Source organism: Nannobrachium achirus, assembly GCF_963921795.1.
Source record: "Nannobrachium achirus genome assembly, chromosome: 13".
NCBI classification, from domain to species: domain Eukaryota; kingdom Metazoa; phylum Chordata; class Actinopteri; order Myctophiformes; family Myctophidae; genus Nannobrachium; species Nannobrachium achirus.
In genome coordinates this window covers 19,764,327-19,789,000 of record NC_137833.1, presented here as the reverse complement: position 1 = coordinate 19,789,000, position 24,674 = coordinate 19,764,327, and the positions used below count along the sequence as shown (strand labels likewise).

At 41.2% G+C, this 24,674-nt stretch overlaps 2 protein-coding genes across 2 annotated transcripts in view; one reads left to right on the top strand and one right to left on the bottom strand.

Annotated features, from left to right (window-relative positions):
- LOC308297197 (heparan-alpha-glucosaminide N-acetyltransferase) overlaps window positions 1-19,832 on the bottom strand; it is a gene marked incomplete at both ends in the record, with an annotated part of 30,752 nt that extends 10,920 nt beyond the window's left edge. The window contains 8 exons of the mRNA XM_080740613.1: window positions 5,217-5,377; window positions 5,553-5,583; window positions 6,477-6,553; window positions 12,577-12,647; window positions 13,895-13,961; window positions 14,078-14,147; window positions 18,334-18,367; window positions 19,812-19,832. Of these exons, the coding sequence (XP_080596739.1) occupies window positions 5,217-5,377; window positions 5,553-5,583; window positions 6,477-6,553; window positions 12,577-12,647; window positions 13,895-13,961; window positions 14,078-14,147; window positions 18,334-18,367; window positions 19,812-19,832 (532 nt within the window). The remainder of the gene's footprint in view (window positions 1-5,216; window positions 5,378-5,552; window positions 5,584-6,476; window positions 6,554-12,576; window positions 12,648-13,894; window positions 13,962-14,077; window positions 14,148-18,333; window positions 18,368-19,811) is intronic.
- A 1,191-nt stretch (window positions 19,833-21,023) lies between these two features.
- On the top strand, window positions 21,024-24,305 carry pcbd1 (pterin-4 alpha-carbinolamine dehydratase/dimerization cofactor of hepatocyte nuclear factor 1 alpha). The gene is made up of 4 exons (XM_080740364.1): window positions 21,024-21,205; window positions 22,213-22,344; window positions 22,435-22,515; window positions 23,386-24,305. Exons 1-4 carry the CDS (start codon window positions 21,062-21,064, stop codon window positions 23,476-23,478), a joined length of 450 nt encoding a protein of 149 aa, XP_080596490.1. The 5' UTR covers window positions 21,024-21,061; the 3' UTR covers window positions 23,479-24,305.
- The last annotated feature ends 369 nt before the right edge of the window (window positions 24,306-24,674 follow it).

Here is a 24,674-nt window from a genome sequence, read left to right as displayed (position 1 = left end):
CTTAAAGTTAATCTACACACTGACGAAATGTTTTAAATTTTCAAAAGGAAAAGAGTTATTGATTTAATTTGACTTGTTGGATGACGCCTAAACCCCTTATTGAAATACCCCCTTGTATATCTGCTATTTTTCAAAAGCTAAAGTATAAAATAATTAAGTCCCCTCCACCTTGGGCCCTAGTAACTCAGTCCCACTTTATCTCCCCCTTGTGACGCCCCTGCCTGCACCTGCAGTCCTGTTTGTGGACCTGCACTCATCATCCTGGCTCTAGACACAAGATCAACGTGCAGGTTGATCATTGATTTCCTAATAGACAGGAAACACTGCAGAATGTGTGGCTGGGTAGTGGGTAGTAAGCAAGCATGTCTGCAGCACTGGAGTGCTGTACTCTATACATAAGCAGTTGCACCTTTGAACCACCAATCAGCTAAGATCCTGAAGTTTGTGGACGATACAACCGTCATTGGTCTAATCTACAATGGGGATGAGTTTGTTAACAGGGAGGATGACCATCTGGCTTCCTGATAGACTGACTGCCACCAGATCAACTTGGACAACTCTATAAAAGACCGTAGAGAACAGAGATGGCGGAGGACTTCAGGAATGTCCGGCCACTACCGCGCCCTTGTGCTTTGTCACACCTGGGTTAACACCGTGTTGATTCACTCACATTCCTGGTGACAATTATATCATCACCTACATCACCAAGAGTTGGTGTTCTACCAACGGCTGCTGAAGATATTCAACCTTCCACAGAAAATACACCGGCATCATCCAGTCCAGTGGTTCCCAAACGTTTTAGCTCAAGAGAGAAAAGAGAAAAGAGAAATTAAAAAATAAAGGGACCCATAAAAATGTCCCTAACTCACAAATGGGTCCCGACCCAGTGTTTGGGAACCAGTGATCCAGTCTATCCTCTGGGTGGTCGGTCATAGCCTTGAGCAGCCATAGCTATGTGGTTTAGGGAGCCCGCCTGGGGAGCCAGAGGCCCTGGCTATCCCAGGTTCCATTCCAGGCCAGCCAGGCAATGTGTCAAAGTGTGACCCAGAGCAAGACTCTTAACCCCAATTGCTCCCCGAGGCACAGATAGATAGATAGATAGATAGATAGATAGATAGTTATCTATCTATCCCTTTATTATCCCAAGGGGGAAATTCAGTCGCCCAGAGGCAGCACCGCAGTTAAGGTTACAAGTTACAGGAAAGTAAGAAAAAGAAAAATTACTGTTCAGCCGAGCGACAAAAACAAACAAGAAGAAGAATCAGAAGAATCAACTATACAGAGCAAACTAAGTTAAAAATATATAAAGTGTCGAGAACAGTTGAAAAAGTCACAACACAAAATATAGTAGTACTTAATGTTTCTATAATGGATGGATTGCAACTTTATAGCACTTTTCTAAGCATAGTGCAAACTTAAAGCACTTACAATGGTCCATTCATTCAAACATTGGGAACAACTTATCAACGCAGTGCCAAAACATATACACAAAACTGCCCCTGTAGCACCCACTGCTCCTGTTAGGGTGGGATGAATGCAGATCATTCATTTCACTGGTACGCAAATATACAGTGACAAATACCAAAAAGGAGTGTGGGCTATATTATTATTATTATTTACCGCACCCATCACCCGTCTGGTTCACTGTTTCTACTGTCAAGGACAGGTGCAGAGCAGACTGCAGAGGATCATTTGGTCAGCCGAGAGGGTCATTGGTTAAAATCGGGCATCCTTTAACTGAGAGAGAGATGAAGCTACATATTGTATAAATGCGTTATGCAGATTTTCTTCGACTTGTTTGACAGCACTGTTGTCAATGTTGGATTCATGTTAATGTGTATTTTCAGGCATTTAACTACTTAAATCGTCGATATTTTTTAAACTTGACCTTTTGCTCTGTACTTGGTCTGCTCTTTTTTACTTCTACACCAAACCTATTTGTCAAACATATACAAGTTCGTTCTCCTCGGAATAGGGATGCAAGGGTTCAAGTTGTTAATTTAAAATAATTATCCTATCACAAAGGATTTGCCGGCCCCACTGTAGTAACTCTAAGTAGGGGTCCCGGACCCTCTGTTGAAGACCCCTGCTCTAGGACCAAGAAGCAAAAAGTGAGCAGGAAAGATAATCACAGACTCCTTTCAACTCCTACACCACCTCCTCCAACAGCTACAGATACCGCTCTATCATCATGATCAATACCTCCTTCCGTATGACCTCATATACTACTCTGTGTACATAATAAAACAAGTGCAATAATATTTCATTCTCCCCCATATTCTGCACTCCCCATTGCTGCCAAAGGGGTTTACCCCTACCTGTACTATTTTGACCATATTTCTTTTTTTAAAATCATATCCAGTATTGTCAATATTATATTGTTAATGTCACACCAACGGTTGGCTGCTTGTACCTATAAAGTATGAGAGATACAAATCATATTTATTTACGTTGTGTAAACATGTACATATATTGTATATTGCATATCGTATATTATAAGCATACAATATAAGCTACAAGTATATACTTCTATTTTTATCGTTATATTTTTGAGAACTTGACAGAGTGAACATTTCTTAAAACGGTCGTTACTATAGTGTAGTGCACCAACCAAAAACAAATTAATTGAACAGTATGTACAAATATACTACGCGGCGACAACAAAAAATTTCATTCTGATTCCAATGGTGTAAAACGAACGATTTAGACAATCTCACCGGGACGTTATTTGTTTGCAATGACTCACCACCCATGTCAAAGGTTAACACTGTGTTCTGGAACATGTGTGACATTGGAGCAGTACTAATATTGAGCTGCATCGTATGCCTCCATTCTCTTATTAGATCAGAGCCTGGAGCTGAAGTGCCAAGGACGTCCTTGGAGACAAAGGGCAAACCTGCAGTTTATGGTAAAAGTCATTGCACAATTGTGAGCGGCCAGGGGCGTCACAAAGGGGGGGGGGAGTGGAACTGAGTTACTAGGGCCCAAGGTGGAGGGGCCTGGAATTATTTTATACTTTAGCTATTGAGCTTGTAGCTCTGCTATTTTTGAAAAGTCGTGGAAATGTGTGCAAATCTTTGAATATATGTATTTTTTAATTTGAAACTCAAATTTTGCTTCTGGGGGGTCCCTGGAACTAAATATTTTGAGATGGGAGTCTGTGGCCAAATACATATCATTTGTAGGGGTCCTTCACATGAAAATATTTGAGCACCACTGACATAGAAACATAGGTTTTTCAAAAAACCTTAGAAGGATTTGAAATATTCAAACTCTCAAATCAGATCGCAGATCTACAAGCTCGCAGCACGGCACTCGGTGCCGCGCTGTGAACTTGTATATCTGCTATTTTTCAATAGTTAAAGCACAAAATAATGCAGTCTAAATGGGTTAAACCGCAGTGAATCCTTGTACCCAGGGCCCAGAATTTGGTGCGACACCCCTGTGAGCGGCTCTACACTACAGCTGCTCCAGCTACTACAGCTGGGACTGTGCGTGGTGTAACATTATCCGTTTGTAATTGTCCATTACCGCAGGGGTTGTTTTTGCTTATTCTGCCTCTGTTAAACGTCCCCTGGTGCAGGATTTTGCGACTGCACACACAATAACAATATTTTTGTTAACCCAGTTACAGACACATCCATCCAGGAAAAGTCCATTAGCAGCACTGGGACTGACTAATGTGTGAAGGGCATCCGCGAGCTCCCTCGGTGCGGAGTCAAATCTCCAGGATTTTCTGACAACTTCCCTTCTTTTTACCCCTGTCACAGTGCCATGGCAGCTTTTACACATCACTAACAACTGGAGAGCCTTTAGCTTTTCCACCCTCTTGTTCTTTGTCTGTGAGGCCAAATGCTCGACTTACAGTATTGGCATTTATAAAAGCTATGCTTTTTGTGGATATTAAGAGGTACTGTATACACAGCTTGGTTGCATAAAGATTCCCTGTGATAATATAATAAAGTAATGGAAACAGGCTGATGCTAAGTACCCCACCCCCTTTTATTTGCAACAACTCCAAACTGTCCATGTCTTCTTCTTCTCAGTGTTTCATACTTTCATATATTGTATTGTAGCCCCATTTAAAAGATGCTTTAGCACAGGGCGCCCTGGTGGCTGCAGCAGAGCACATTAACATAATGAAGGCTAAAGCATGATTTACAGTATACTTGTCGTACAAAGGTTTCACACACCAGAAATAGCTTATCAATAAGCATCAAGGATAAATAAGTCCTTCACGTTGCCGGCCTGGGTTCAAATCTGAGTCTGACCCAATGCTTTTTGCTGCATAAGATCCACTCTGTATGGGGGGGGGACGATATGAAGATTTAGCGATTTACTATATTATTATATTATCACGATAATCAAAATATACCCAACATCCATTATCCTGGGGCAGAAAGTTTTCCAAAAAATAGCATATTTACAATCTCGCGACGCCTTGTGAGCTTGTAGATTGGCTATTTTTTGGCAAAGAAATTTGGTAGAGAGTGAAAATGTTATTTCCAGGTCCGTTTTTCCAATTATAGAGGGTTTAAAATAAATGGTACCGGATATGCAGCTCGGCAAATAAAAGGTGAATTGATCCCAGTGCATTGACGGATGATAACTTAAATAAATAAATAAATTTAAATAAATTTAAATCTCCACGATACGATTATTGTGAGTGGTTTTTTTTCACGATAAACGATAATAGCGATCATCGTCCCGTCCCTAGCACCATGGAAAAAGCTGTTTTTGTGTGATGTTGAAGTGTACTAGGGCATTCACGAATAGTGATTTTTAGTATTCGAATTATTCGACCTCAAAGTATTCGAATAGTCGAATACTCGACAGGTCTGCCCAAACTATCAAATATTAAGTAAGCAAGAGGGGAACATTGTGAAAATAGCCGATCTACATGCTCACAACGCCTCGCAAGATCTGCTATTTTCTTATTATCTGCTATTATCTGTGGAACCGAGTCACATTATATGTAATACCTACAATTCCAAGTGCTTGTCAGGTTGGGGGTCCCCAGTTCAAATATGTTTATTTTGGGTGTCACAGCCTAAAAAGGTTTGAGAACCCCTGGTATAGAACATTAACGAATTCATCCACCAGGGGCATTGACAAAAAAAAAAGGGGGAAAAAAGCGAATATTCGACTTTGGTGAACAACGTTGAATAGTGACTTTGATATTCGAATATTTGGTGAATGCCCTAAAGTGTACCCACGTGGTCCGTCTCTTGGAGAGTAGTTGATGAAACAGAAGCCCAGCAGCATCAGGACGGCGGTCCTCCAGGTCAGCTTGCGTAGCATCTGGACACGACGGACCCCTCTCCTCTGCATGGACGAGAACGCCAGCACCACCGATGTCCCGATGACGAACACAAACCTGGCAAGAGAAACAAGAGCTTCATCATACACAATTATCACGTATTATTATTATTATCTCAACTCAAATCTGAGCTTAAAACCTTGTGGAAGTTAAAAGTTTTTCTTTTGACAGTTCAACTTGTTTCATAAAACGTGCAAAAATTGGATGACTTCAATACTTGTACTGAACGCACCAAGGCATGACGAGATCTGCCACTGTGAGACCTGCACAAACAAACACACGCACACGCACACGCACACACACACACACACACACAAAACCAGGTTTTTAATAACAACTTAGACAAGTACATGAAGTTGAGCTGCACACTTTTAAATGTCACGACATTTTACTGTAGTCTTTTAGATGATCACAATCCATTCTTAACTGAACGATTAATAATAATGTCCTCGAGGTAATCATTTTTTTCATTATAGCACCATTTTGCAAATAATATGATTAATGCTGAAGCTGCCAAGATAATAGCAACCATGTAATAGTAAAAACAAAATCCATCAATTCTCCCCTTAAGTCAATACGCGTCTCCAGATGAGACTAAGAGAGGCCATTATGAAGCTCAAATTGAGCTCATCTTCAAACATAATTGGAAATACATTCTGTAATAATCTCTGTGACAATTGAACATGCATCTTTCCTCCTCATCTCATCCTTGTTTGCAGTGTTGCTTAATGGGATGGGTCTTTGACCCAGATAAGGAATGCCATCACAGACAACAGACATCAGAAATGGTGTAAAAACCAATTTATTTTACTTACTGCGCAAAAGCATGTATGATGCTGTTTCCATGAAATGGACTGATGTCTGGTCTGGGGACCACAAGCGGTCCAAAAGGACCCTGGAAAGCGTCATTCCCACCGGGCACAATAAAGATAAAATTGTACGTAGTTATCGTTAATTAATCGTTAATCTTTATCATGCATGGTGGGAATGACACTTAACTTAACTTAGAGAGTGTCCAATGGGTGTACAAATGGAACCGCCATTTGTACACCTGTAAGGGTTCGTTTGGATCCCTGGTGCCATGGAATTTACTCTGAGTATTATAGTTTCTCTTTTGTATATATTAATTCATGATTTATCTTGTGCTGTACGTTACCATTCCATGGTGCATGTTGAAAGAACCAATAGCCTCCTCCTCCATAATTCACAAATACCAACACTGTCATAGCAAACCTAAAAAAAAAAAGTGTTACTAGAAATCACAAAGAAATATATAGAGTATACATTTAATTGTGATTTATTCCTAGGGATGGGTATCGTTCACCTTTGAATCGATCCGATACCTTTTTCGATACCTGGGAATCGATACGATACCCTTTTCGATACCATTTTCGATACTTTTTATTTAAGTTTAACTTCAACACGGAAAGAGTGGGGACTCGCTGCTGCGGTAGAGCAGAGGTGATGATGATGATCACACAAGTGTGGCGGAGTGGAGAGTATAGACGTTGGATAATCATCATAATAATAAACATTATTGGCTATTGTCGGCTATTTTCCCCAGTAACGAGTGTAGCCTACTAAAGCAGTCATTAAACTCTCAGTAGCCCAACTGTTACAGATGCGACCGGCCAGGGATGCGTTCCAGAGTATCGAAGCGAGGTATCGTCGTTTTTACGTGAACCGATACCCGATAGTATCGACGTCATGCGATCGATACCATTAAAAGTATCGCAGACGATACCCATCCCTATTTATTACTGTGTATTCTATACACTATTCAAAGTACAAACTATCAACTAACGATAAATTAATCTTCAGTATTATACATTAACATTTCAGGTACTGGAGAAAACAAAGACAGTTTTACTCAGGAAAGACCCAGGTTTGCTGTTGGTGTATACACTGGTTGCTTTACACTGGCTTCATTCAAGTAACCCATTAGTTACGATTGTAGGAACACTGGTATGACATGAACTCTCTTCATTTAGATAATTTTTATATGATTCATGAATTTCGAAGTTGATTTTAGAAATACATTGAATTTAATCATTTGACAGGGGGAAGTGATATATTCAGTATTGGATAATAGTAGTGGAATATAGACAATAAAGATTATACACCAAGTTCTCAGCAGATTTATTTTCAAAAAGTGCCATATTCCATAATATGTACTGTATTAGACATTCTCTTTCACAGATAGACCCATCTCACATTCCACAATTTAACCAAACTTTGAAATGTCCACTGTTAGTTGCGTTGAACATGCAGCCCCAATTCAGCAGCGATGCATACATTACTAATGTTTTGTTTTTCACTGTTGTGAGAATGTTGATTGTTCTTACTGTTCATTCGCGGACTATACGTGTGGCGTGAATGAGTCCAATGCGGTGTGAGTGGGGTATTAATCACTTGTATCTTTAGTAAAACAGACCCGAGTTACAACTTGGACTGCTTTTCACCAAATCCCTTAGCCAAAAATAGCTAGCTGATCTACAAAAGATTAGCTATTTTGGGGGAATTGTTACCCCCAGATTAGGCATGCTGAGGTTCAAGTGACAAAATCATACCCACCCTACCGCCAAAACAAAATCCAAAATCCCCCCACAATAACGACATGGCCCACGGTAGAGACGCTAGGATTAAAGTGGTGTGAATATATTAAGCAACCATCCTGGGATAATATCTTATCCACACGTGAAATGCTAAAATAAAATATCCCTCTGTGACTGTTCCTCAACCACCCGCTTTACATTTGAATACATAATACAGACATAACTTCTGAATTAAAAGTTCAAGATGCCAGGGGGGTTGGGCTCTTTTATTGTGTCACTCACCAAATGCAACACAAGGTAATGCAATCTAAGCATTATGAATCACTCAGGAAATGAACACTTGTCCTCTGGATCTCCTCAAGCAGGAGTGCTGACTAAAGACTCTGGCTTTAATATATGATACACTTATAACTTAGCGTTAGCCAGAGCCACTGGAACACGCTGTGTGATGGAGTGCACCACTGAATCAGCAGCTTATAGGAGGAGGTGTTTGTACTCCATGTCAGAAAACAGGACTGCTGCATTCAGTGTTGGGCAGTAGTAACCTGACCTAGTAGATTTACTTGAGTACTGTATTTAAAGTAGTAGTTCACCCCCAAAATGACATTTTTTTCCTATTGATTACTCACGCCATGGAGGCTTGAGTTCAATAATATTGTTTTGTATTAGTTGAATTCCTAAGACAAAAATTTGATTATAGAAAATGTACCCCCATTGATTCCGGACAGGGACCCAAATGCATTCGGGTCCCCATCCGGAATCAATGGAGGTACATTCATTATAATAAAGATGTTGCCTTAGTAATGCGACAAAAAACCAAAAGTATTATTGAACTCAAGTCTCCATGGCGTGAGTAATCAATAGAAGAAATTTCATTTTGGGGCTGGACTACTCCTCTAAGTACTTTCTTTTTTGGCTTTTATGCTTTTATTGATAGGAAAGTCGACTGACAGGAAATGGGGAGTGACATGCAGCAAAGGTCGTCAGGATCGGGATTCGAACCTGCAACACGCTGTCATGTATCAGAGCCTATGTGGTATGCGCCTGGACCGCTAGGCCTGCACTTAAGTACAGTTTTGGAGTATTATTACTAGTAAGACGCCTCAGGGTAACATGCGAGGGTGAGGTCGCGCCATGTCTTGGCCATCTGGCCAGTGATGTATATCGGACCAGTTACCCATATGGAGACCCCTGGTACCCATATATGGAGAATTGGAGATCCATGTATTGTATATGGAAATACTGTATGCTGTGAGAGCCCAAACATGCTCACTCAGTTATTCGTTATGTGAAAGTCCTATGATGTCTATGACATCTGACATACATACAATCCCTTTTATGCCCATACATGGAGATCCCTGTCTGTAGAACCAGCCACACAGCTATGGGCTGTCTTGGCCATATATGGATTCTGTTTGTGTGGTATGTGGCCAATGTGGCCTCCATATATGGGCATTCCTGTTAGATATGGGCTTAATATTGATGACATCAGGGAACTCCATATATGGGCATAAAAGGGATTCTGTTAGTGTGTTTCCCCTGACATCACAGTGATGTCAGAGCGGCAGTCCCATTCTGTTAGAATGGTTCCCCTGACATCACAGTGATGTCAGAGCGGCAAACCCATAGACCGTACTAAAGTGTACACGTCCAGACAGACGGAGACATGATGTGCCATTTCACATACTAAACTGCGACCTTCGGTCGCAATTATTATCCATTTCTTCAGCAAAGCTCATGATTTTAACTCATTTCAAAATACGACATTTCAAATAGAAATATTGTACTTTTGACTCCACTACATTTCTAGGAAGGGACTCTTGGGACCCAAGTTTACAAAATGTATTATGAATTAACCACTTTCAGTAAGTAAGCCCTATTTCAAATCGATACGATCATCACAGTGGAGTGAGCTTGTAGATCTATATTTTCATTATTTTTTCAAATCGCAGATTACATTTTCTAAAAATATTTCTAAAATGTTCTAAATGTCAATACAGCAATGCATTCATATACATTTAAAAAAAATACTTTGTAAAGAAATGTACTCTAAGTACTGGCACTCAAGTGAATGTACTTCTAGTTTCTGTCCAGCACTGGCTCCAAGGCAGCTTCATCACCATGTGACAATCTGACTTCCATCCTCTATAAAATCACCATTTATGCTTTTGATTCATGCGTTGTGTTATTTAATCACAGACAGAAAAAAAAACTAAACATAAGGAGGTCTTTAAGAGCCATAAGGAGATTAAGACAACCTCCACAGAAACAACTGTCTGATAAGGTGCACTGTATCTACCTTTTGCCTTCCCTTGTTTTTCTGGCCAGATTCAATTAAGAGGTGCACCAAGCCATTACTGCTCCTTTTAGCCCTAACCTGCTGATACCAGATTTTAATCGGCCACTATCATTTCAAAAGGGCTATTAAAGTAGAGTGAACCCTGGTGCACGTGTGCATGCACGCACACAAGAATCCACACACACACACACACACACACACACGCACGTGCACGTGCGCGCACACACACACACACACACACACACACACACACGCACACGCTCATTTAGATTTTGACAAAACGTCCATTAGTCACCATAGTGACTTGGTGACTAAAGACAAAGGTTAAATATCCAGATGAGACCCTCGGTGAATTGCTGCAGTATAGGGACGTATTGCCCATCTTTTTAATTAAAACACTGTGGGTGTGGGAATTTCAGGGCCCCTTCCTGTAGAGAGCAACATTTTAGGCAGATTGCATTGCCAATGCCAGACGCGTGGATTTCAATTAAGGGTAAATTTAAGCACTTAATTAATTCAATGTGGATTCGGATCATTTTGTTGTATGTACCGGTAGTCCCTAAGTGGAAACAAACACAGAGAGGCTGGGGAAATCTGCAGCCTGAAGCATAGTGGGCGAATGTCCAGGTTTCCAGGCAAGTCCTAAATATTTCATCCCTATGGGGCTTTCCATACAAAATCAGACCTAACCACTGTCCGGGAATTAGTGTGCATGATTTATAGCTTTCTATATAGATAGACTATATGCCATATATAGATATAGATTATATCATGGCAATGACAACTGCTTGTGGCTTACTGATAGGATTTATTTGATTTAAATCGCTATACATGCATGACCAATTATAGTATTAGCGCAGTACATTCCCCGTTGCAAATGGATAGTTACACTCAATCACTATTGGGTATTGAGTTACTTGACTTACATTATCGCAGGCCACATCAAGTACATGGAAACCCAATCTAGTCATAATAAATGTCTGGTACTTGAGTGGATTTACCAAGGTGCTTATTTCTGCATTGAAACATCAGAGCATATCGCAATGAGGAAGTCGGCTTTGCTTTCGTCTTCGGTACCTCAACTTCCTGTCATGACAGCATGTCTTGGAGCAAACTTCAAGCATGGCTGACGACAGGCGAGAAGTAGCGAGGCACCTGGTGTTAGACACAGCTGACAATCCCTTGTTTCACTGTAATAGCTGTCACGTGCCTTGTATATCACAGCTAATACTGGCCGTGTGGTTTTCAGAGGGAGAAGTGGCTGAAGGCTTTTAGCAGCACAGAATAAGATTAAAAACCAAAGCCTTTTAGAAAAATTAATGTGCAAACAAAGTCTACTGTTCTCTGTATATCATGTCAACAGGCACTGAAGAATGAGCAGAAAAAACCTTTCAAGATCCAAAGAAAAGCCTTTGCCTTCAGAAACGTTCCTGCCTATAGCAGATGACTGATGCTGCTGTCCACCGTGGAAAGTTGTTGCTTATCAAGGGTATGGATCATAAGTCACTGGCTTGAGATACAGGCAACGTTAATCTTGGGTGCTGAGTCACCGTTTGATTAAGTATGTTGCCGCGCGTTGTACACGAGATCCAGGATTAAAGGAACCAATAGATACATCAATATGTTACAGGTATTTGTAACCCATGAGTGACATTTCATGCCATACGTGATATTGCAAAGCCTGTGGACCTCAAACATAACTGCCAGCTAAAGAGAAAGGATTTATGACGGAGGAAAGAAATGGTATTTCCTTCATCGTTTTGTTAAACTGTTGAAAATTATACGTTCTAACACTGCCTAAAGTGCATTATACTTGGCGTTTTGAATTCAGAACACATGGACGGTGGTTTCAGAATCATTTTCTTCCAAAAAAAAAAAAAAGTAAGGCTAGCTTTGGAGAGATTTTGCCCTGCCAATTGTCTGCTGGATCCTGCCTCCCGTGTTCTTGGATTTCCTCTTCCTCTCCAGTTTGGCAGTAGATCTATGGCCCAGTGGATGTGTGCTGATATGTTGACTGTATTATTACATCAATTATTTGGCAAGGGGGAGGTCAAAGCCACACCAGCATCCTGTTTCCAGAGAGGCGTGCTTTGTGTCTACCCCCAGGCCACAATTAAGGCGAGCAGGGAGCCCAGAATTCAATCACATGCATCGCTCCTGTCCAACAGAAACACTCGTCCAAACCCTATAGACGCCGAGATAGCAGAGATCTAGGCCCAAAGCTATTTGCCTGATAAGAAAAAGCTTGAGGGACAGCGTGGCCAGACTGTGACCCCCGTAATTATTCATTACACCAGGAACTGTACATCTTCATCATGCCTCGCCTTGGCATGTAATGGATTAGCATGTAAACTAGTGGTACGTGCTGATAGGCCGATAGACAGTTGATGTGCAGTACATACCCTCGGAAAGTGTCCAGTGAGCAGTGACGTCTGTCTCTGGTTGTTTCAACTTCACTGTCCTGTGTGTCACCCTGCGTATGCACATAAGAAATGTTCCCGTCAACAAGCAGTGTACATACATTTACACTGCAAAATCCTCCATGTTAATTTAAGTCTGTAAGTGTACAAATGTAACCAAATGGACCTTTAAGGGTCACCTATCATTCAAAATGCACATAGCAGAATTCGCAGAGTCAACTCAACTCCAAGAGTGACCATTTGGGTCTGTTATTACACTCTTTTACAGTTCATATTTTGTTGCTTACATTATTTGTATAATTTATTACATTGCATTGCGATAATACAAGAGATGTGATAACACTGTGGCTGTGAAGATGAATGGGTCAGATTTCTCCACATTGTGCCACTCTCTATACTGAATGGAGGCTCAGCGTTTGGTTCACGGTCAGGGAGGGGGTGGGTGGTTGATGTCTCTGGCCTGCTGCCCTCCCAGTTGGATTAAGCATGAGTCCTTGGCCTACACAGAGCAGTCTAAAGAGCCAGAGCAGGAAGACACCAGCACTAATATGTCATGATGGATCTTACTGCCATCCGGAGAGCATATGGGAGACAGAGACGTCTCGCTCAGAGGGATGAGAGGAGCTATTCATGCTCGCCAAAAATACACAGCAACATTCGCTGTTAACTAAGACGAGTGGACTGATGCAGCGTTTGATCTATCGTTCCTGCGCAAGTCTGTTGTACGAGTGCCTCTGCTAACATTTGTATCAATCATTCCATTAGTGTCTCCCAAATGGCTTGATGACTGGACTATTGGCTGGCTATTTCAAAATGCCTCCCAGGCTGCCTGGATGTCGGACAGAGTGAAAATAACCCAATTTTGGCAACTGAAGGCAAAGGTAACCTTTTCTTCACAGTATAATGAAGAAGTAATGGTAGTATATTCATTTCTCTATTGTGCTACATGGAATTCTCCGAAATATGGTTGTTGAAAACTAATTGAAAACAGAAATGCAGCAAAGGATGAAACAAAAGAAAAAGTATTGTGGTTAAATTTAAATGCATATTTAGGACCTTTTGCAGGAGAATGGGGTTGTAGAACTTTGTACAAAGGACCTTCATCTACTTACTACACTGCAGCCCCTAATGAAAGCAATATTACAGTACAGAGTACTGAATTTATGAATATTGAATGGGAACTTATAACGGAATGGTTTCTGATTATAATGTTTTGATTCAACTTGAGTCTCAATTAATCGATCAAGTTACTCTCACTTTAGATTTGTTTTGTGTAAATTAGTAGCAGCATAATACTTACATGATCCAATGAGAGTTGTTGGCCTTTACAGCAGATGGTGGTGACCAACCTGGCTGTACAACGCCTCCTATTAAAAGGACACAATAAAGTTTGACTTGAGTCTGACCATGTACGTTGGATGAGTGATCAATGGAGCATGAGCAATAACATTCTGTATGCAGGATAATTCAAACAATAGTGTACCTGTAGATGTAGGGAGCCACAACAAATAACAGAGCAATAAGGGCCAGTAAAAGAGCTGCCGCCACAAGAGCTGCATAACACAAAGAGAAAAGGTAATGTTTACAAATGGGTATTGTGTAATCATACGCTATACCCTTATTGGATAAAACTCCGTTTCTAGGCAGCTTTGTGGGCTACGTCACCGTCTGTCTACTCTGGACATCCATGTCAGGAGCCTGATACCTCTCTATCACAATAGGATCTGACTATGGATAAGAGGACAGATAACCACTCCTAGCCACTCCAACTGTCTCCTGCATTATTTGCCACTGGACTCCCCTGTGGTTGTCTGTCTGTCATCCGACGAGAGTCATAGGGGAATCCCTAAAGTCACAGACAGAAGAAGCCTAATTGAAAACTCTGGGTCAATCCATCACAGTGCAGTCAAACCAGGTAATCTAACCCTGGAGGTATCCACAAAGCATGGAGAAAAACGAAGAAGAAAAACAAAAAGAAAATCTTGGGATCCACAATATGGGAATGGTGTGGCTTCATGTGTCGTCTACTATAACTATGACGCATGACTCCAAATTTCAGCAAGGTTTCAGCCCTCTCCAAGCCCCATTGACTTCCATTATAAAATGAAAGTTAAGTATTTCAATAAAACTGAAGAAAATGTAAAACAAAAAGCACACCAAGTGTGAAATGAGCAGTGCTATTTATGTGTTCATTTCATTAAGTGTCCCACGAAGCTTGGCCAACGTGGGATGGGACACGGGACATTATGTACATACAGACAAAGCCAGATGTAGGAGCGGTTAACACCACTCAAAAAGAAAGCCACACACACACACACACACACACACACACACCGACCCTTTTATAGACGGCTAGCTCCCTGCAGAGCCACACCGTTAAAATTGTAAAGCTACGTAACAAGGACAAGAATACAAATGTGACTGAGGTGGTCTGACAGATGGTGTCATTGATGCACAAAGGGGTCAGCAAATATACTAGTTAAACCCTATATACTTTGTTGACTAGAGTCCCCCGGGGGTCTACACTAGGCCCCCTCCTTTCCCCCCTCTACACCAGATATCTTTGCCCCAAGAATAGGGACGCAAGGGTTCATGTGGTTAAGCTAAATTAATAAATACGCATATCGGAAACAGACAATAAGAGATAAACAAAAGATAAACAAATAAAATAATGAGAATAAGAATTCATGATGGCAAAGCTTTTTTTATTGTAACCGATAATAACCAGGAGTCTGAATTAAATGTTGGATGGGGAAGCTTGGCTTCCGGTTTTATATATTAGAATCTGTGGGATTAATGGCTTGGGTTCAGCCTTCTAAACCTTCCATGCTGGAGCGTACGGCTTTCTCCAACTTGATTTATCTCTGGATCCTAACATCATTTTGGTAGCAAGATTTTCCCACAGAACATATTCCCCAAAAGGTTTTTAATAATATATATCTTTTTTCATAAATGCCATTAATACTTCCACAATATGTTTATTACATTGTTGCACATTCATCAGCGCCAACAGTATGATGTATAGTAGAAGTAAAAGACGATTGAACTAGCATGTATAAGGAGGTACAGTATCAACATCACAGTGTGGGCCCTCTGTCGTCAAAGCAGAGGCGACTGTGTGGCCGTGCGCACTACGCACTGTTTGTCTTTAGTGGAAAAACAAACAAAAAAGAAGCCACATTAAGCTTTGGATGAATACACACTATGACATCCCCTTTGAACAGAGACTGGCTGCATATAATCACCTTTGAAAAGCCAAGGCCCCTCTGCTGTCCACTCATAAAAACACCATAAAGCTCTCATCACATGGAGGGCAAACGTGTGCGACACTACATCTCAGCAATAGGTCCACTCCGTCTATTAGCTATTGACAGAGCTGGATGCTAATTTGACTTGAAGGGAAACCATTATAAAAACAACTGCATAAGTCTAAATTAATATGTTTTCAATAGCTGAATGAATACTTAATAGCGGTCAATACCATAGATTTCTTTGAGAGAATTAGGGCTTCTACAGGTGACTTGTGGTTTGTGGTACCAAGAAGAATACAGTACTAACGAGATTAGAGGGGTGGATCTGATAAGCGCTGGACGGAGGCTTGGCCTTCCACAGATACCTCCTTCGGAGAATGACCTCATCAACCCTGCCGGCCAATCATTCCTGAGGCCGTGAAGTAAAACTTTGAAATTCCCTAGCAGGGCAAGTCCGACATGTCTTCTTGTGCATGAGCTGCTGACCAGACCATTACTTAAAGCAGAGCGAGTCCTGTGGGACCTTGGTGTAATCACCGGTCTGTGGAGCTAATGGAAGCGCATCATACTGTAGGGGGTGCAGTCACACTGACCATACTGTATATCTGCCAGATAATGGCTACTTGGCCTTAAAAGTCTGATCTACAACATAATCTGCAATATTGTTAAGTAGAGTGTACATTATGGAGAGAGACGCTTTCAAAATCCCATTATGGCCTAATCCTTCCACGCTCCCTAATGTATTACCCACAATCCTCCACGCGTGGAGCCCGGGCCTCCAAAACAAACAGAAAAGCTTTTCTTTTATCCCTTTTCAAGAAAGCCTGTCTTATCTAATCGATACACATCATGTCCCATGAGATGGACAAGAATTACTTCTCAACGGGATCTCACAACCCAAGCCATGTCTCCTCTTTGCTGACTCAATTAAAATCAGTGTGGATCAAAGTCTTATAGGCTCGGGCTAAATCACAAGTACATTAGTTCCACTTACTTACATGGCCTGTGCACTTGCAAACACTCGTGCAGAATCACCAGTGGCGTAAGCAATATTAAACAATGTTGGAGTGCTATTCAATGATTAATGGCTCAGTGGAACAATTAATTTCCATCAGCAGACATTAATGTGTCCCTGCACTTACGGAGGTATGCATGTCTTGGACTTTTATCCACAATGTGAGTGCAGGTAGGATTGTTGGGGGGCTCTGATGGCCTGATCCAGACAGAGTAATGGCCACCTTCTTCATATGTCTGACTCCACCTGGATCCAAAACAATGAAACCATTAACAGACATGCTGCCCACAAAGGCATTCAAAACTAGGCACTGTTTGTTTTCATTTGATCATCTCCGAAACGATATTCTCCCTAAAAGCATGCATTAAATTTAATTTTCATTCATTACCAGGCCGCTGGACTGCACCAGACAGTCCTCAGACTGTTTTCCTCTTGACCTTATTGTAAAAGGGTCTCCTTACTCCAGTTTCCTATCCCACTGACTTCTTCACAGTAAAAGATGCAGCTCAGGAGGGACACCTAGTGTCTACAGAGTAGAAGTGCATCCCCACACACTGCACATGACCAGCTCTGGTTTCAGAGCCCCAAAAAACGTGCATTACAAGGTCTTATTGATCTTCCGCGGGATGACATATTAGCTATCACTTGGAGTGTTTTTTTAAAGGGGAAAAGGAAATCAATAGTAGCACAGTCTGGTTAGGGACCTCAGCATTGATCTAGGAAGTCCAAGACCAGACCGCTCAGAAGACGAGAGGGGAAAAACAACCAACAGCTGGGCCATGTCATGTTATAACCCGATCCCTGACAGCATGTTTAAGGGTGACCCCCAAACAGAAAGCATTGCCCTGACGTCTTGTATGTCCTGATTGTTTATAAATATGGCTACCGTCTCTTCTAGTTGAACATCCCCTCTATGATGATTGCATAGGACATGTGGTTTTAGAGCCTTAATGAGTCTTTTCATCAATATTGGAATGTCAGCTCTTATTAACCCCAAAAAGGCCCCGGTGATCAATATTCAGCGAGGTAGTTCAAACAAGGGCATCACTCAGGTCCAGAAAGCAGGTCAGGATTACACCCCCAGCCCTGTAAATAATCCAGCAGACTGCTGAGGCAATCATCAGATGCCACTACACACCATATTTTGTCTTAGTGACAAGAGCTTTACAGACTGGCTCCTACAGGGACGTGCAGAGAATGTTAGAGAGGCAGGGGCTGACATTTCTTAAAGGGCCTTTTGGTGGAAATATCGAAAATAGCAGACCTCCAAGCTCACAACGCGTCTCGCTGCGTTGTGAGACCAAAATCAGCATTTTCTCAGAATCATCATTCTTGCAGTTCAAACAGTTTGGGGATTAAATGTTAGTGTTTAATCTTACCTGCAAGATTGCAGTGTTGAATTCCTGAGTTGGGATGTCACTTGAATGGTCAAAGTAAATTTAGTGCTGACCACAGCAGATGCATTGTTCTTACCGCCTATTACATTGACCAAGGGTTGGAACAGACACTGCAGGAATACAGAGGTGGGACACTTCATTAGTGCACCATATAAACCAAGGTTTGCCATGTACCGTATTTGCTCTCGACATACACTATGCACAATATAATTTTGAAACAATATGTAACCAATTAACCATCTTCATTCAGCAGCATGGGGTTTCCCACACCAAAGTGTGACGCAAGAGCAAAATGGCCGCCATGTGAATATGTTCAGTGGCTGATAGATAAATGAGCATACACTGTAAGTATAGGTTGAATGCAGGCAGGGACGTGCTGGGCCCCTGATTCAGCCCGGGAAAAGGTGCTGCAACTCAGCTATAGAGAGAGATCTCTCTCTCTATAGCGCTGCTGCTATTCAAAGATTGGCCATTTCAGATCATGAGAGACAAGCCAGTGGGCCAATTACATGAGTTATATTTTCTTTGTGGGCCAACCCAGCCCGGCCATTTTTTATAATGGCCGGCCTGGACCGGCCGGGAATGGACCGGCCGTTCAGGAGTTGACCCGCTTTTCCCAATGGCCAGCACATCCCTGAATGCAAGTACCATAACAAGTAGCCTACTGTATGACAGTGTAATGTAATGTTCATAGGATGTCTGGTTCTATCAGTTTGCACTCTGTGAGGTCATGTTGTCTCTGTTGCTAATTGCAAAACGTGTTGTCAAGAATAATAGTTCTGCAACTGTGCACAAGGTATATTCATAGTATTGTATTTGGGAATAATTTAAGTGATTCTAATGGCATTTCTTTCTGTCCAAGACAAATAAAGTTGGACAGAAAGACAAACAGATAAATCAATAGGATTGAAAGAAACACAACTGGATAATGTTCTGCTCTGTTCTTTACCTTGTAGCAGTAATCAGAGGTGTAGTTGACATGGACTTCCTCAGTTTGCTGATTATGAAAAGTTATCAGTGCCTGGTCCATTTTCAAAACCCGCCCTGCACAGATTCATCATAGTGTTGCAGAGTCATAAGCTTTATCTATATATCATCAAACTTCAGATAATAAAAGACACAGCAATGAGTAATGACTATAAGAATTACTATTTCACTGATTAAGATATTTGAACAGTACACCTCTTAACATTTGTATTGTACTAGAAGAAAACCATTAATTTTGAAGAACAAACAAGAAACGGTATGAATACCTAGTTATTCTTTATTTTAAGAAATAATAATTTTATATATAAGAAAAATAAAGTATTATCTTCTTTAAATTAAAAGTACATGCTTGCCTTGAAGGCCCATTTAATGCATTTGCCAAGTCACTGGGAAGTGCCAGGGTTGATTTCATTCATGTTGAATGATTAGGAATTAAAAATGCACTTCAACAACAATGGAATATTGAAGCCAACTATCGATATTAAAAACATTATACCCTCAGCAATCTCATTAGCTGAGACAGGAGGCTAAAGATCCCCCTGCACCGTTGAATCCTGGAACACTCACTTGGATGTATGTGTCCCCCATGGATGCTTGTTAGGAAGAACAACACAGTTAGCGCTGCTCGGAGGATTCTCCCAGGCTCCATTTTGCTACTCTACCACTCACCTTTATGACACCCTCTTTGACAAGTGGTCAAAGGGCATGATGAGTGGTTCCTCTGACCTGGTATGGAATCCATATCTGTGGAGGTGGAGTTTATAGGGGAATTCACCTATATAAAAACACAGTAACAGAAATCATTTCTGGAATGGTATTTTCTTTGGCAAATACTGCTGCCAAAATCCTGCTAAGTTATTGAATATTATCAGATTTGGATGTGTTTTGATAATATTGCCATAGAATAGAAATTAAATGTGTTTTACAAGGCTCTTATAAGGCTTAGAGAGACTCAAAAAGACAGATGATGACATATGGCAATGCCAACGATCCACTGCATGGGATCTAGGCCAATAACTCTTCTATGCATGGGATCACAGACATAGCATAGGATCCACTGGGGTACAAATTAAATGTAGGCCTACTAATGGGGACCGAAAATCCAACAACTTCCTTTCAGACTTTGCCTGATCATTGATCAAAGATCCCCCATAGTGGAAGCACTGAAGCCCATTCTCATTTCCCTAATCATTCAGCCATTTAATAGCTTAAAGTTGATTAGTTGTCACACACACCCTCTCTGTCTTTTCATTTCATTAACTAGTTCATTTCCCTGAGCACCCCCTGTGACAGTCTGGCAGAGCTACAGTATACTCATTAACCTTTGACATGAACTCTGGAGCCTAGCTATGGACAGTGCATGCTGACTTTAGAAAAAAAAGGGACAAATCTGTTTTTTTGCCTAGCAATCATAGATGTATTTTATCGAGCCTGACTTTTACTTTCAAAAGTCAGACTCAATAAAATAAACAGTGAGATAGTCTTGATCCAAAGGCTAGAATCTTTTATGAGTTCATGAACAATACAAAAAGTGCCATTTGAAAAAGCTTGTGAGCAAATCACTTTCTTTAACAGAGGGCAGCCACAAAGAATTAGTGTTGTTCAAATCATGAATGAAGGAGAAGTGATTATTTACCACCCACCACAAGGATGTCTGCTAGTTTCTGCTGAAAGGAGGCTGTGTGCATTCTGTGCAATCAGCGAGGATTTCTATTCAGGCATTTATTTGGGCAGCTACTATTTATGATCCGCCGTAGCCCGTAGGACGGTGACGCACGCCGAAAATAGCCGATCTGCAAGCGAACAACGCGTCGCGGATGCCACTCGTTGTGGGCTTGCAGATCAGCTATTTTCGGTGCTTCGAGAGAACACAGACGACACAGCGCACACACACTCGCCTCTGCACTGAGCCTTCAGCCTTCATTCAACAGGAGAGAGAGGATCCTCCACACACAGACATGGTGAGTAAACATCTGTATTCTGCATACTGTCGCCTTTTACAACACAAGCTGAGGCACTGCTTGATAAAGATGGTATTTGTGTTGCAAACTGACAATCTTGCCATCATGATAAAAGGCCAAAAAAATATGGACAGAATAAAATGCTTAATTTCAACACAGGGAGGATATTTATCTATGTGAGGTTTAACCTGTGTGAGGTTAAAAATGTGGCAACGTTGCTGTCTTTGCAACTAAAACCCAATTTTAACATTACTGTAATGTTATTTAATGTTAAACTGGGGACGTTATACAACATTGCCTTGCTTGCTGCTGCTGAGCAAATAATAGTTTTAATACCTTTTTGAAATGTCATGTGACCACCAGCCATTGTATGGCATGAAGAGATCAGGGGCTGTTTTTGTCTGTGCTGTCAACTGCTTCACTGATACAGCAGATTAGCCTGTTGCTATGATACCTGTTGATGTCATTCTGTCCCCCTGTCAGGGGACAAGAGAGGGGACAGGCTTTGGTTGTGACATCTGTTTGCACTGTGTCTGTTGCATGGTCTGTTGGCACACAACCCAAGTCTGTTCATTTGCTTTGTAGCACTTGACTCTCTTTTCACTCTGACTCTACCTGCTTGACCATTTGCCCTGTTCTGTATTGACTATATACTAGGGTTCATGCCATTTAGTCTAATGTTGCACTTTTTTTGTATGTCGCTCCTCTGGATAGGATAGCTAAATATGCCTATAAATTATGAATATTTCAGAATGAACCGTGAAAAGAGGTGACATGTAATTCCAATCATGTGATACTGTGTCATGTGTGTCAAGAATCACGAACGATTAGAAATTCCACTTAAAGTCCTTGTGGGGGGACAGAAAGTTCCAACCTCCATTCTTTTAAACCAGGAATGTTAGCATGTTATTGTTTCCAGATGGGTTCCTCTGCAACCAATCACAGTTTGTATTTGTGAAACTGCCCCCCGTTCAAATTGGTAGCATGATTTCTGGTGTTCCCCACAGGCCGGAAAAATCCAGGGTTTGACAGAGGAGGAGAGGGCGCACCTCCTCCCCCTGTTACGCAATGCCCAGTGGGTGGAGGTTGGTGGAAGAGATGCCATTTACAAAGAGTTCATCTTTAAGGATTTCAATCAGGTACTCCATTGCACGTGGGGTGTCATTATTTCTAGTCTAGATCAGACTGGTGCTGTCTGTTAACTTTGGAATATACTCTGTCTTTTATAGGCTTTTGGCTTCATGTCAAGGGTTGCTCTACAAGCCGAGAAGATGGATCATCATCCCGAGTGGTTTAACGTTTACAATAAGGTAATGGTATACGGTACATACATTTTCATCTGTGTTTGTAGCTTTGTCTGGTCTACCTGTCATAAATCAGTTTAGCTAGTGAAATAGCCAGTGGTGCTGGACAACATAATCTTGAGATCGTGGTATTAGGTTTCACAATGGTGCATTTGAAAAACTTTACAATTATTTCAATCATCTTAGTCAGCTGTTTCACCTTGCTTTGGTCTCCTCACCATCACACAGGTTTATAATCAGAACATTGAACAAGCCATCTCCCCATCTATCAGGCACAATAAAAAATCAAGAAGCCTTCTTTGGTCAAGTATTAGTTGACCAAAGATATGGCACAGATGAGCAATAAAGGCATCCATAAATTCGGTCTCCATTGTCTGTCTCCCTCTCCTGATGAAGAGGCCACGATGCCTAAACTATAATAAAGACAATGGAGAACAATGTGAAATGGCTGGTATTTACTGTATACAAGTATTGTATAAGATTGATTACTGTAACAGATGCAGGTGGGTAGGTAATTGGAACCAATGCACATGGTAAATGCCAAGATGGGTAATGACAACAACCATAGAACAATAAACACACAGCCCACAAAATGTAACCTAATCAATTTGAGCTCTTCGCTAATTGGCATTATACAGTAACCAATACCTCGTCATATGTTGTAACAGCAAATTCATAATATTTAACCATAATTTGTGGGCTGTTGTACGAGGAGGGGGGTTGCAAACCCACATTACGCCCTGACCCCTGTGGCCAATAGATAATGAAGTGAATTCTAATCCTTCCTTAATGATTGCATCGTTTTCCTCCATTATTGCACTTCATCCTGTGTATGAGCCCTCTCAAATCCCCTTACCAGTGTATATGCTCCAACAGGTCCAGATCACACTCAGTACACATGACTGTGGGGGACTGTCCCAGCGTGACATCACTCTGGCAACGTTTGTAGACCAAGCATCGCTCCTCTGAGGCCGGCCCGGCTCAGAGGTGCTTTCAGCAGGGGAATCCTGAGTGCTCTGCTTCCACTGGTTCAGCCGTTTGGACGAGACTCAACATAATCCAAAGACTGCATATAGTATTCTGTTGGTCCAGCCCCATCTGTGACCTCACTGTAGCTGGGGACAAGGTGCAGTGATGGGCAAAGATAGGGTTTGTTTTGCTGGGGGAATGGGGGGTAATCATGCCTCTGCTTTTGATACCCCCCACTCATTCATTTTTATTGCCGTCGGGGATACGTTTTATCCCTCCTTCTGGTTAGACTGAAGTAAATCCAAACATTTCCTTTTGGGTAATGTAGACTGTCCAATGATGTTTCAACAACCTAATACAAAAAATGATGTTAACCATTTTCAAAATTTGCCAATTATGATGAATTAAAAAGTATAGGGTTCAAGTATAGGTTTTTTTTTTACGCATCGAACCCTGGCCTGGGCAAGGTCACAGCTGGGGCTACTGTAGGTCATAGAAGAGTGTTTGAATGAATAGCAGTTGTGTGGTGTGATGTTAAAATTCCAAAGTGTTCTTGTCTGTGGAGTCCTGTTTATTTGCCTGGAATTAACCAGGCAAGGGAAAAATGCACATTTCAAACATTCTCTATTATGAAGTAAAATCAGGACAAAATGGTGAATGATTATTTCCCAATCAACCATTCCACTTTTCCTTACGAGGTGCATATAAAATGCTAACACTGTGCCTTTCTGTTAGAAATAACCACTGTGCTTGATGTTGCTTGATGTTGTTCAAAGTGTTACCACCTTTCCAGTTGTCTATTGAAATAAAAGTCATTGTCAAAGTTGTATTTTTGCCCACCGTTCAAAACCCAATTACCCAAAGGAAGTATTTGGTCTGAATGCACACCAGCTGTTGGTGTGTATTTCTACTGTATTTTTTGATCAATTGTTCAACTATCGCCAATGACCACATGCACTGAAGGACGGTGTTCCCTGACTTAACTTTAACTCTTGTTTTTTCTGGAAAATAGTTTAAAAGAATTGTATCATGAACGTAGTGTAGTGATTCGAATTGTATTGTGAGTTGAGTTAATCGTTACATGCCTACCTCTGAAAAGTATAGAAATGAATGCTCATTAATTATATACAGACAACAGTAACGACGGTAAATATCTCTTACAAATGGTGTGCGGCAGCAGTTGTCTCAGTCAGAGG